Source organism: Larimichthys crocea, chromosome XVIII (genome assembly GCF_000972845.2).
Source record: "Larimichthys crocea isolate SSNF chromosome XVIII, L_crocea_2.0, whole genome shotgun sequence".
Taxonomy (NCBI): Eukaryota; Metazoa; Chordata; class Actinopteri; family Sciaenidae; genus Larimichthys; species Larimichthys crocea.
Window position 1 is genome coordinate 8567137 of NC_040028.1, and position 13915 is coordinate 8581051.

At 40.2% G+C, this 13915-nt stretch overlaps 1 protein-coding gene across 1 annotated transcript in view; it reads left to right on the top strand.

Moving 5' to 3' along the window:
* Positions 1-13915, top strand: part of LOC104933426 (general transcription factor IIF subunit 2) — a 43806-nt gene that overhangs the window by 25050 nt on the left and 4841 nt on the right. The window contains exon 5 of the mRNA XM_027291023.1: positions 13833-13914. Within this exon, the coding sequence (XP_027146824.1) occupies positions 13833-13914 (82 nt within the window). The remainder of the gene's footprint in view (positions 1-13832; position 13915) is intronic.

Here is a 13915-nt window from a genome sequence, read left to right on the forward strand (position 1 = left end):
AAAAAACCAAAACAGTGCCATAGCCGCGACTTGACAGAGATGTGTCTGGTGGGGTTTTGGGGTGAGCTTCACAACAGGTCTTCAGAAACCTTTGGGTGGCGTCATGGGTAACCTGTCCATTCTTTATACTGTCAATGGTGTTAAGGGCAGCAACATTTAATCGAATAGTCGACTAATCCATCCATAGTATGTTTCTTGTGTCCTAACTGCCTTCGTTTATTTTATGTGTTTCCTTAAGGACTTAAGACAAAATTACAAAATAATGGAGGGTGATGTAGAAAATGACCCTGAACAAATGCTCCTATATTAAAATATCTGTACATCTGCACATTAACGTCTGATGACTTCTCATGCAAACGCAAATGTGGCGAACAGCCTGCACACTAAATTTATGTTTATGCTCGATTCTGACCCCGCCAACAATTCTGTTGTAGAAATATTTCAGTCCAGATGGTTTGTAACCTACTGTAGATGTTTTTTTACACCACGAAGGGAATGCCAGTCAATTTGCATAATTTGTCAGCACAGGAGTCTGGCAGTGACAGAATACCTGGATTGTGGCAAGTAGACACAGTGGGCTTGCTTTACGGGGATGTTTATATCTCAGACCACCCTGCAGCAAAATATTGTTGTACTGTTGTGAGACTAATTATGACTGGAATACTTAAAAGTGCAGACAAGGGTAGCAGGGATGATGGATTATATTTAGGGAGGCAACTAATGATTATTCTTTTTATTTGTTAGTTAATGTTCGTCTTCACATTTGTTGAATGACCATTAGTCCAAAACCTGAAGATATTCAACTGTTAACCAGGAAATATTCAATATTTTGACAAACTTTTAATTGATTTCTGTTAATTGACTAACTGATGAATGGATCAGCAATAATTAGATCAGAACAAAATCGAATGATGCCAAAGAGGACTGTCAGACTGATATATAGATTAGGAAATTGACCCACCAGTGTTTGATGTTGATCCACTCTCTTGGCTGCCTTTTCCAAAGTTTGTTGGATCACATGTGAGGCTTCTTCTCAGCAGTCTGTTCACATGCAAAGTAGATGTAGAAGTGAAGGAGCTGTTACATGCACCTGTTCACTTAGCAACACAAATGAAGAAGGAGGGAAGATTTTTTCTGCGCCCATATTTATGAAACTTAAATGAGAATTTGAAGTAAACCAAATGTGTCTTCAGGTTAAGGTTTATATGAAAGTATCAGCTGTAAATAGTACAATATGCTAAGACATTATTCTGAATGTTGTACATTGCAAAATACATCTCAGAAGATGCTCTTAACTTACACTATGAGGCAATGAGCTGTCACAAATGAGCATTTTTTAGTCATTGGAAATTGATAGCAATGATTTCCAGCTCTTCTGGGGGCATTTTCAGGCCAGATGGGCTGTATAATCCCTCCTGCAAGTTCTTGGTCTTCCCCGAGTTGTGTCCTGCCAGATGGATGTGCCCAGAAAACCTCCAAAGGGAGTTGTCCAGGAGGCATCCTGATACTGAACAGATGCCCGAATCACCTCAGCTGGCTCCTTTCGAAGCTCTACTCCGAGCTCCCTCCAAGATGTCCCAGATCTCCTAGATCTCCTCACCCAGCGATCCTATGGCGGAAACTCATTTTGACCGCTTATTATTTCGGTCACTCCCTGGAGCTCATGACTATATGTCGGTGTTGTAGCTAAACCAAGACCAAGTCAAGACCAAGAGCAGAGTGTATTGAGATCAAGTCAAGACCAAGACCAAATAGTATATAGCCTATTTAGGTAGCTAACATTTAGTTAATATTCGCCACATCTCTTTGGGTGAGGCCTCGCAGCCTTTTCAGTAAGCGTATGGCAGGACTTACAGACTGCTGTGTTTTCTTTTATAAAGGCAGGAAACATCATGTGCAACTCTCTCTCAGTTCTAAAAACTGAACTAGTTCATATTCATTTCTTTATTTAATGAACTTCTTTAATAAAATACTGAGTTTAATTTGTTAGAAGAACTTTGCAGGTGTTGGCTCGCAGCCTTGTGGTTAAACCTCGACCTGAACTGTCCTCTTTTTAGTTTTCTGTGCTTCACAGGCGTTTGCTCTATAACTACAGAGCGTGGAACAACTTTTTCAGCCGCTTTTACTCCCCTGCAGTTGTGGTCTTCACCGGTCTCGCAATAAAATCCTGAGTCCTCTATGTCCGAGACAAAACTGAGTAAAAAAGCAGTCGATTCTGAGATGAGACACGGACCAATCTCAAGTACTACAACAATGCTATATGTATTTTTCATTTAATTTAAATTTTACTTATAGCAGTTTGATCAGATCGCTAAATGTTCATGTATCTGTACTTATGTGTGTGCAACGTGTGTTGCTTTTGTGCAACAAGTTATCAACTAGTTGCATAAGAAATGACTGATTCATTTTAAGTGAAACACTCAACACTCAAACATGGTGACTGCAGCAGCAGTAATTGGGTTTACCAAAATGTTGCTTTTCTTTCTGTGTGTGTGTTTATTCGGGAGAAGATCTCAGAGTGGCAGCTCTTGTTGTCACCGTGGCGATTTTCTAATCATAAGCGATTAGCGGTATCATCATCGACAACACTCGATTGGAATTGCAAACGAGGCCAAGATACAGCAGAGAGGATTGTGGGAGGTTTGACCTGCTTTCTGCCTCCTGTTCATTAAAACTGGCTCATCGAGGACGATCATTATCTTCAGAGTCAGTGAGAAATCAGCTCTATCTTCTATCTTCTCTATCAAACTTGCAGCTTTGTGATGCTTAAATTAATCTCCCCAAAATGACAGTACGGACTCTGTTCTCTCTTAAAGGTGGTGAATTATTCATAGGGCTGTTCTAAGAGCTCGCAGTGTAACATGGAGTCATGCACTGCTGTGAAGCTGGCATGGCAACCACTTAAAATAGGGTCTTGTATGAGCTTACAGCTGTCAGTCTCCTGCTTTATTCATTATGGAAGTCTGCGTGTGTGCTGCAGGTAAAGTTAAGCTGATAGATCAAACTGATCAGATATCAGCATTTAATTTTTTAAATGACACATGGTCTACATCATGCTTAATGGATTTTTCAGACTGCTACAGATTTTTTGAGGGGAAAAATTTAACAATAAAAGATATGGAAGCTGATATAATACATTTTGGCTCTGAAATGAAAAGAGACCTTTTCGATGTGGATTTTGGACCAATATGACAATGCAAAGTACTCCTGAAGCCTGCTGTCCATCAATTTTCTTGCATTTATCTGGCGTCAAATCGTGGTGGCAGCTGGTTTCCAGATATTTCTCTCCGCAGCAAAGCATTCCTGCTCCTCCTGGGGGATCCTGACGTGTTCCCCTCCCAGGTTGTAGTCCCTCCACTTTTTTTTTTGAACAAGACTTTTAATATTCTTTAACATGTTAAATAATTTTATATATATATATGTGTGTGTGTATATGTACACTTCTTTTCTCTTACTCACCACAGTGTAGTTCATTCATTGGATAACCTTTGCACCACACACATTTTTTTTCTGCATTATGTACTGTTTTAATATCCGCAGATATACCAGTTGGGCTCCAATTTTGATAATAATTTAAGTAGTAGAGTAATTGGGAAGTTCACAACAGTATGAAAGTAATAAATAAACACTCTGGTGGTGACTAAAACTAAAACTGCAAGAAAACAACACGAACAAAACATTGAGAATCAGATTAAACTGTGTCTGTCTGCTTGAGCCTAAGCTACAATAGCTTTTTGACATTATGAAAAAAGGTACATCATATCACACAGAAACAACAGAAATATCAAGGATGATGCAATAAATTTAAAGACACATGGTGGCTGAGCTGGCCACAGAAACCCCTAAGACACCATTCTGAAAAACTAGCTTTTTAAGATTGAGGAATAATCTGTAGCAGTCTCAGTCCACGAGCAATTGAATGTTTCCACCAGTTTTCTCTGAATTTTCTCGGCACTTTGAGCTTGTTTGTTGCACATGGATGGTGCCAGTCCAAGTTCAAATCAAAACGGAAATCTGACAACAGTTACAGGCGTTGGAAAATCACTTCAATGATAATAATGAATGGGAATCATTACATTTCCTTAATGAAGGAGCCTCTGGGCTTGGTAGAGAGGAGCTCTAATGGAAAATTATATTTGGAGATCTAATCAGTGATATATCCCTCCCCTCCTCTGCTGCTATTGCTTCCTTGTTGTTGTAGACAAGGCTCTGTCACTACCATTTGTGGTGAAGGAAGAGAATATTTTTCCTTTTCTGTTGCATGTTATTCTTGATGGGGTAAGACGCAGGGAGAATCTGACCAAGTTACGCTAACATCCACGGGCCAGAACAAACTCTGTGTATACACAAGGACAAAAAAAAGCTGTGTGTCAGTACATTTCTGTTTTTGTAAATTTCAATAACGTGCGCGCACACACACAGAGCACACACTACACACACAGCACACATGCACACAGTGGAACATTGATTTCCACTTTTCTACTTAACCACCGATAGAAGCATGCACCCAGTTTGCACATCAATATCCTGCCTGCTCCACCAGTCGTTAAACATGTCAATGAGTGCAGTTTCACCACTTGTGGTGCATTGGCAAGGTTCTCCAGCAAACCCAGAGCAGCTGTCATTATGCTTTTTATAGCAAGCATATCATTAACTCATCACATGTGCCTGTAAACCATCAGCAGCAGTTATATCAGAAAGGTAATGTGGAGTTTACATTGCTCGTATTGAAGCAGACTTTAGAAAGCTTCACAATAAAGGATAATAAGATCTGAGCACAGGGACATACAATTAATCTTTTATTCCCCTTTTATTGATATGTAAAGGGTTATGCTTTGCTCTGTAATTTCTCTGTGCGTAATATTTTAAGGAGATGTTCATTCCGTGTTTGTCTGGGATTATGAGAAACAGCAAATAACTTCCGTTCCAAAGATTTTCATAATCTCTCTCTAATAATCTCTCGCAAATCTGAGAAGAAGAGGACAAGCCATGAAAAACTCTTTGTAACTCCCTTGAGTTGAGCACAACATCATTTTATTATGCTCTCCCAACAGAGCTCTTACCAGGACCTTCAACCTTGAACCAGAAAGCAGGTGAAATAAAAGTGAATGGTACAACACAGCTAATAAGCTATAATAGCTTCCCCTGTTTGCAGTTGAACTGAAATTTTTTGTGAATTTACTTCACCCCAGCGAGGGAATCCTCTTAATTTTTGTAATTTTACCGGCATATATTGTTCCAGTCATCCTCAGTGTGGTAGTCAGTATTGTATTGTATTGTATGAAATAATTGCATATTTCATAGTCAAACATTATTTGTGGGAAAATGTTACAATTTAAGATAGTAACCCTCTATCAGCCCTTATGGTACGATTGTCTAATGTTATACAACAGTTATTTCACACCAAGTAATTTGATTAGTTTGCAACTCCATATTTAATTTTGAAACATATTTTTCCATTTCCACCTCATCATCATATTACCTATTACTACGGCTACACTGTGTGAAATAATAAAATGCGCGTTTACTTGAGGGAAATCATGTATTGCTTGGTTTTTGAGTGTATGTGTTGTTATATGTCTGGCCTCATGTCTTCGTAATATATCTACAAATTATTGCTGAGAGCTGAAACCACCTCAAGCCAAAGAAATCACCACTGGCGTTCTTCATTCAGCTTCAATCAGATCTGAGTCGAGATCAGAGGCTGAGGCTGTTGGTGTAGAGAAGCTATGAAATCATCCAAAAAAAAAAAAGTCTTGGAGAGTGAACTCCGAGCAGAGAGAGCCAGGGTCACACAGACAGCCTGAGGCACAGTAACAGAAGCAGCTTATGCAATGGGTCAGATCTTGAGTCGGTAAGAGAGAAATTCTTTTTGTAGACGCTTAACGGACCTTAAGGTGAGTAAAACTTGAATAAAAAGAAGGAAGAACTGTTGAGCTGCAGAGGTTTTACGATACAGGAGTTACCGATGAAGCTCTTTGACAGTCGTATTTGTTACAGTATGTGTTGACTCGCTATTTGCCGAAACCTAGATGAGGAGGGGAGGGTTTATCCTGGTGATGGTGGATGAAGGCCTGGTGGGCGGCGGGCTGTTTGTTGTGTTTAACATTAGGAAGGTCAGTGCTTTGAGGAAAGGGCCTCGGAGCAGATGGAGAGTAAGAGATGAGCGTAGGGGGGTGGACGAGCGACCTCCTCACCCTCGCATCTGTCTCTCTCTTCCTCTGCCATCTTCACTTGGCCATTTCTCACTGCTCTGCTCTTAAAAAATTAGCTGAATGTAAATGTATTTATTTATGTATTCTTTCCCTTTAATTATACTGCTTATTCTTAGACTATTTCTTTTTAATTCAGGAAGAGGATTACCATTTTTTAGATTCTCACTGTATTAAAATGGAGCTTTAATAAGATCCTTGACTGACTCTGTAGGTTTGTTTTTGATAACATTTTAAAGTGACTGAAATGCAAAAAATAAGCCTGTTCTTTGCGGCATTACCATGAAATCACTGTGGGTCATTTCACAGTGCTGTACAAATATAAAGCAAGAGAAGTATCATTGTTGTGGGTTAAAGGTGTGGGTCTTTTCAGGCGTATCATATAGTGTCTATATAGATTTCCAGTTAAAGTTAAACTCTAAACAACACTGGAAACAAACCCTTTCTGTACAGTGTACCGTTGTGTATTGTAGGTGACATTAGCTTCCTGTTTACGAGTGGTTGTAAGTAAGTAAAGATAAAGTGGCAACCTCCGTGGGTGTCAAAAACTGCAGTTCCTCAAACATCCACTTGAGGCTGGCTACATAACGAGTCAGTCTCCATAAGTCCCCATGTTAAAATGTCACAGCAGTGCAATAAACATGTTTACAGCCTGGTTTTGGTCTCTATAGATAATTTCCCAGTTTCGTGACAGCTGTACCGAGGGTAATTTATTAACTTCCCCCGTCTAAATTATATTAAGTTTTTAAGTTATGCATAATTAACAGCGTGGGCGCTTTGATTGACAGATGGGTGCTGTTACAGATGGTTTGTTTGCGCAACTAGGCATCATTCAGCCAGCCTCGGGTCCATCTATGATCCACGTCTGTGCCCATTTATTAGATTAGGAGGCGGAAAAGGCAGGACAGCCAACATGGCGGCAATTAGATTTTGAGCTTCGAAACAGCTCTTTGAGTGACGTCATGTATACGCTGTCCATTCTTTCTACTGTCACTGGTCAAAGCTTGTTGTAGTAAGAAGTTTGCCGTTCTCCACTGATGCGCATGTAGGATTTAATGTTGTTTTGATTTTCTTTGTCTTGTTTGATTTCATCCTAATGATTTTGTTTTTGTTGACTCTTGGTTGACATGAATGTAGATGGTTAGAGCCAGAGCTCGAACAGCTGATTAGCAGCTGTCTGTCAGTACTTTTAGTTGCCAAGGCAACTAAGCAGTTCACAGGTTGTCAGCTGTAAACAAAGAGGATGAATGAGCGCTGTAAACATCCTCACATAGAACTGATCGTTTTATTATTTTATTTTTGCATTGATTCTGTCAGCATAATGATTTTTATTGCACAGTGTATCGTGAGATTTTGATGTTATTTTGATGGATGGATGGATGGATGGATGGATGGATGGATGGATGGATGGATGGATGGATTTGCAGATAGATAGATGAAAACCAGACAGCTTGAAGCTTTTGATACGTTTACATCTGAACCACAACAGACACATGACACAAACTGACGTTGTCTGAAGATTTTGATTTTATTTGTAATTTACAGCATATTTGTCCTTTTAGCCACAGAGCCCAATCATGTTGAGGTCCGCTTATCCACCCAACACTGTTTTTTGGTGCCTTATTTATGGTTCCGTACATGTTTGGTGAACTTTATTTTAGGTAGGGGGCAGGTAGATAACCTAACAAAAGCCTTAATATAATTTGAACAGATGAGTTCTATAAAAAATCACCCTCAGTACAGTTGTCATGAACAAGGAAATTAGCTATAGAGACCCAAACTGTTTTTTGTACCAGGCTGTAAATATGTTTATTTCTGCTGTGAAGTTGGGCATTTTAATATGGGGACTTATGGAGACTGACTCGTTATGTAGCCGACCTCAAGTGGACATTTGAGGAACTGCAGTTTCAGCTGTTACACAGCCACAGAAATTGCCACTTGGTCATGGTTGTGTCACACATTAGACCTGATTTAGTGCAGAAATTGTTCTTAATCTTACTGTTATTACGGATCATCACCCAGTATAATCTAGATTCAGTAGATAGACAGTAGTATGTGTCTGAACTGGCAACTTTTGGTTGTTTTGACATTGTTTGGGTTAAATTCAGACCTCTGTAATTAAGAGTTTGACATGATTGGCAGACAGAGAGCAAGTTGTGTGTGTGTGTTACACAACTATGTGGGAGAAGAGTGGCTACAATTAAAACCAAGAGCTAAGTGCATATACATTGTTATCTCTCTGCTGCTGTTTCATTCTCATGTAATGAACACCATACCACATACATCAATACATCCAAACTTCTTTCAGTGGGGAACATCATAAAATAAACAGCTGCCGGTCAACACCATCAGGTCAGGGACGTTTATTTAGACCCTAAAGCAGCTGTTAGTGAAAAATAAATACAAAACCCAACCAATCAAATCTTAAAATAAATTCTTAGTAAATTGAAAAGCCATGATGCATATAACACAACTTTGCTATTTTTGGGAATATGCTTATTCACTTTGTGAGTCTCAGCTGGTTGCTTGGCAACCTCACGGTGACAACAAGACACTGGGAAGCTTCTGCGCCCGTCCAGGAAATAGTTTATCACCCAGTGAAACCACAACTTATTATTTTGACACTTCTGTTTTTGTACAGATATAAAATATGAATCAGTGAACCTTGATAAGCATTTGTTACCTTTGGACAGAGCTAGTCCAGTCTTTGTGCTAAGCTAAGCTAACTGTCTCCTGGCTGTAGCTTCATATTTATATAAGAACTCTCTCAGCAAGAGAGTGAATAATCACTTTTCCCAAAAGGTTAAACCCTTCCTGCCAGTCAGACCAGTCAATTACTTACTCTGTGGAGACTCTAGAAGAAGAAGATAACTTTATTGATCCCTCAATGGGGAAATTGGGAGGTTTTACAGATATAAAGGCCCGAAATACAAACATAAACATAGAGGACAGCAGATATGAAGAGATGGTGGAGTGATGGGCAGCCACATAGTGACACTCTGGGAGCAGTTAGGAGTTCGATCTTGCTCAAGGACACCACGGCAATGCCTTAGAGGTGAACGGGAACCTCTCCAGCTACCAATTTTGTTTACTATCGTCAAGAAAATTGGTGATTACAACAAATTCTTTCAAATCACACGGCTCCACAGTAATGGTTCCCATTAAATTTGACATATACCCCAAAAGTAATTCCTTTTCCATAACCACTTATCAGGGACACGGGGCAGGATCCAGTCCCAGCTAACATTTGGCAAGAGACAGGTACACACTCACCAGTTCATCACAAGCCTGACACATAAAGACAAACAACCATGGATGTTTGAGTCTTTGGCCATCACCCCAAAATATGTTATAGAGACAATATGTTTTAGATGTTTTAATACTTTTTAGAGAAGTTTTTTGACTATGGGGTGAAAACATTATAAACGAACGTGCAAACTGATTTAGCTGCCAAAGAATTTTATCTAGCATCTAGTACTATAACAGATGAGATAAAACACACTATTGATCCCACACTGAGGAAATTCACTTGAAGCTCGCAATTTAGAACGTGGATAAAAAACTACTCATAAATAAATAAACAGGGCTGCCTCGGTGGCTCAACTGGTGTGGGCACCCCATGTATGAAAGACTCCTGAGTCCTTTTGACTCACACAAGCCATCCAGAGTTACCAGCGAGTCCAAAGTCAGTTCATTTAGCCACATGTCTGTGATGCTCAATGCTCGTGGTTTGTACCATCTGTTCCGCTCCTGGTGTTTAGATCCACCTCTGCATCCCCGTCTTCGTTTCCTCACTTTAGGATCGACCTCGGGTCTATCCACGGTATGCTAGGACCGCCTAAACGCTGTCATCGCGTGTAAACAGAGAGCTGTGGCTTTTTTTGAATGGGTCACCCGATGTGTGATGAAGTATAACAGAAACACAAACAATTGGAGATTGGTGTGGGGGGAAAAAAAGCACAAAAAAGTACTAAAAATACTAAAAACACAAAGACGTGTTCAGCGCTGCTGTAACTGGCTGCCACCCACATGGACACTTTTATGTCACATTTTTTACAAGCTGTATAACTGTGTAGTGTCTTAATTGACCAAAATATAAAGTGACTAAAAATGGCAACCATCTAAAAGTACCATAATATATAAAAGCTTAATCCAAACAGGAAGAATAAACAAAGCAAATGAAAACAGGAGCTGTTTCATGTGGCTGATTTTAAATTTCAGCTTCAGTATTTTTTTCATCTGATGGAGGGTAATGAAATCTTACGCAGCTCTGAATGATAGGGTTTGCGTAGGAGAATTAGGATACCGAATGTCTGCTAAAGGTGTGGACCAAAACATTGATCTCACACTCAAGAGTTTTATTGTGAAGCCAATGTGCAGGCGTCTACCATTTATCTCAAGTGTGCCTCCCACACACTGAAGCCTTGAGCTACACATGCTGTGGTCAGTCAACATCCCATGCTGCTCCTCTCCCTTCTCGATCTATCTACAGTATGTGTCTTTCCATGTTTAGGAGTAGATTTCTCTCCTACATACTGTGTTCGTCTGGATCCTGGAGAGAGGAAACAGGAAGTCCCTTTGAGAGAAACTGTCCTTTCTTTATGGCCTTGACCCTGCTTGACCGTGACTATGGCACAACAGGGATGTTAGTGTTGGGTAGTCAGTAGTCATGTGCATGTGTGCACACATGTTGCCTGTGTGTGGGTGTGGTTTTTAGACATGTTGCTGGCAAGTGCTCTGGCACTCACCAGCCAATAATTGCACATAATTGCATCCATTTGTGCGAAAGGCAAAGATGAACATTAGTGAGAACTGTGACACGTACTGCAAACCGTTTGTTGCCTCAAGATTAAAGACGGACGCTTGATGAAATGTTGCGGGGCACGTGATGTCAGGTGGCATGTGATGGTTACTATGGTGACCGTGGCACTTGCATTTGTTCAGCTTTGGGTTACGCTGAATACATCAAGGTTGCTTTTATTAAAGATAAGGCTGGTATATGGACATATAGCTCCCCCTCGAATGTAATATTGCGATTATACAACAATTATCAACTTAAGTAAATAGAGATTGTGGAGTTTCCCAAACTGAATAAATAATGCACATAAATAAACAAAACTGTTTTGCTTGTTCAGTCTTGTAGTGACAAAGATATCTGCTGAGAAATATCATTTTTCCATGGACAGGTTTAGCTCCTAAGTCTGTGATCTCCACATGTATTTTAAGATAATCCTGCTGTATTTGAGACTCACCGCACAGCCAGAGTCCATGTCTCAATGGGTCAGGGCTATTTTGATGGCAAAAGTGGGACCTGAAATATTGAGCAGGTGGTCATAATGTAATGGCTGATGGGTGTATACAATAATGATATAATACATGAATAATTTTCACCAGACATGCACTATGTTTGCCACAAAATAAATTCTAGCATTTCAATCATGAATCATTAAATAGCGACTTTACAAGCAGATCAACGGAGAGATAAATAATTAATGAGTACAAAACGCTTTGCTGCCAGTACATTTAGTTTGATCGTGGTTTGATCTGCATACAGTCTGAAAAGAGGTTTGTTGTGCATGTGAGGATGCTTTTAAGGGTCAACATACAGAGAGAACTTTGTGTGTTATCATGTAGGAGGACATTTTAAAACAATAAAAACACAAGCAGTGGGACTGTGCCCCCTTATTATTATCTGGACACACACCACATTATCTGTGAAAACACAGACTGCTGAACAAAAGACACCACAGAGCAGCTGATGGCGACTGATGGGTGATCCTGCTGTGTCGGCGTCAGAAACTGACGTTGCTTCAGATGACGTCTGAGAGGCAGAGACGTCTTCTCCTCGTATCTTTTCTTTGGATTACTCCCCCACGTTTGAAGTGGGAGAGACCGAGACAAAAAGGAAAAGACGATCGGTGAGGTAAGCGTGAGGACCAGGGAGGGAATTGGCATGTATGGCGAAAAGGATTCACTCCTTCTGGTTTCCCACCTGAGGATTCTTAACTGTTAATATGTAAGAAAACATTAAAATAAGTTTGACAGCTTCTCTCCCTCCTCCACGTCATCTGCTCCTGTCTCAGTCTGTTCATTATCAATGCCTCGCAGGCTGTTTGTTGACCTCTACACCTCTCGGTAGACTTCCTCGCTCTGCGTTGCCCTTTAGAGTTTCTCTCCCACTGCTGGTTTCTTAACTGATGGGTGCAAAATGTAGTGGCTTCCCAGACCTTTTGTTTGTCCAGATACAGACAATGCCAAATCATTCAACAATGCACAATAGACTGAGCTGTTGCCAATAAGACGCCAACGCTCACCAACTGGACCATTTCCTGTAAACGATGAAAGAAGCTCCCTGTACTGATCGAAGAAGAGCAGGATGACTGGTGAACACGAGAGTATTTTCAAATCTTAACTGATTTTTAAAAAACGTGGGAGACCACAGACACAACGGCCAATTATTTATTTGTTTTATTTTAATTGTAAGAATTAGACAATTCAGTTGAGGCATTTATACTAAACGATTTCAGAGTGGCGATTCCCGGGAATTTCACCGACACTGGCATGATCAAACATGACTTCATTGTCTGTTCTGCTGTTGCACAAGACAAGCACTCATATTAATCGCCCATCCAGTTGATTCATTTTATGTCTGACAACTAAACAATTCATTGACTAATTGTTTCAGCTCTACAGTCGTCTAGCATCATATTTTCTGATTTTAGAAAACGTTGTTTTGTGCCCGGTACGATTCAACACCTGGAAGCTGGTGTTCATGGTAAAGGTTCGCTGTGCAGCTTCAGTTCACCTGCCTCTTTATCCCCTCCTTCTTAATTCAGAGCGTCCACTGCTGTGAGTGTGACTTCATGTGGAGTGACACTCCCCAGTGGCCCACCATGACAGTTTGGTAAGCGGCCATGAAGTGCCGCAGAGAGGGATCTCCTTCTGGCACTTTGTCCTTTCTCTGTCAGGCTCCTTTAGAGTGAGCGCTGGCTTCTTGGCCTCCTCCAAGGCTAACTCGAATACTACAAATACTACGAATAGACATGTTAAACTTTAATACTTTGGCAATTTTATATGTTTTATATTGGGTTGAGGATAGATACCTGACAAGTCTTGTGTAAAAGTCTTGTGTTTCACCAGTTAATAAATTTCAATATGAAGCTGCAACAGCAGGAAATGCATTAGCAGTAACTTAATACAGCGTTTTTCCGGGAACACTTTTTCCAGGCTTTAATCAGCATCATTTGGCGATGGATAGTGACTTAACAAATACAATTCTTTAGGATTATTGTGCTAGTTTGGATACATTCAATCTTTTAGAGAAATCTGTGTGGTGTCCAGTATCCAAATTTGTACTCTGACAAAATTTACAGGTTGGAAACTGGTGCTATACGACATAAAGATGCCATAAATCATGCTCAGTTGAATGCCATGTTTATTCTCTTTGTTGTTGTTTAATGGATCTTTAGTTTTATAATAATTTATGGCATAAGATGCTGAATAAGGAAATTTACATTTTTTGTTGGTTTTACTTTTTCTTTTGCCCCCCCTCCCGTCAAACTGTGTCTGAGGGCGTGTGTCTGAATCATGATTGAGCAGCTGAGTCACTCTTTGTTGTAGATGAAATCAGTCTGGAGGGGATGGTGGTGCACAGAGCTGAATGCAGACCGGTCGTCAATGACAACTACATGAAGCTGAAGAAG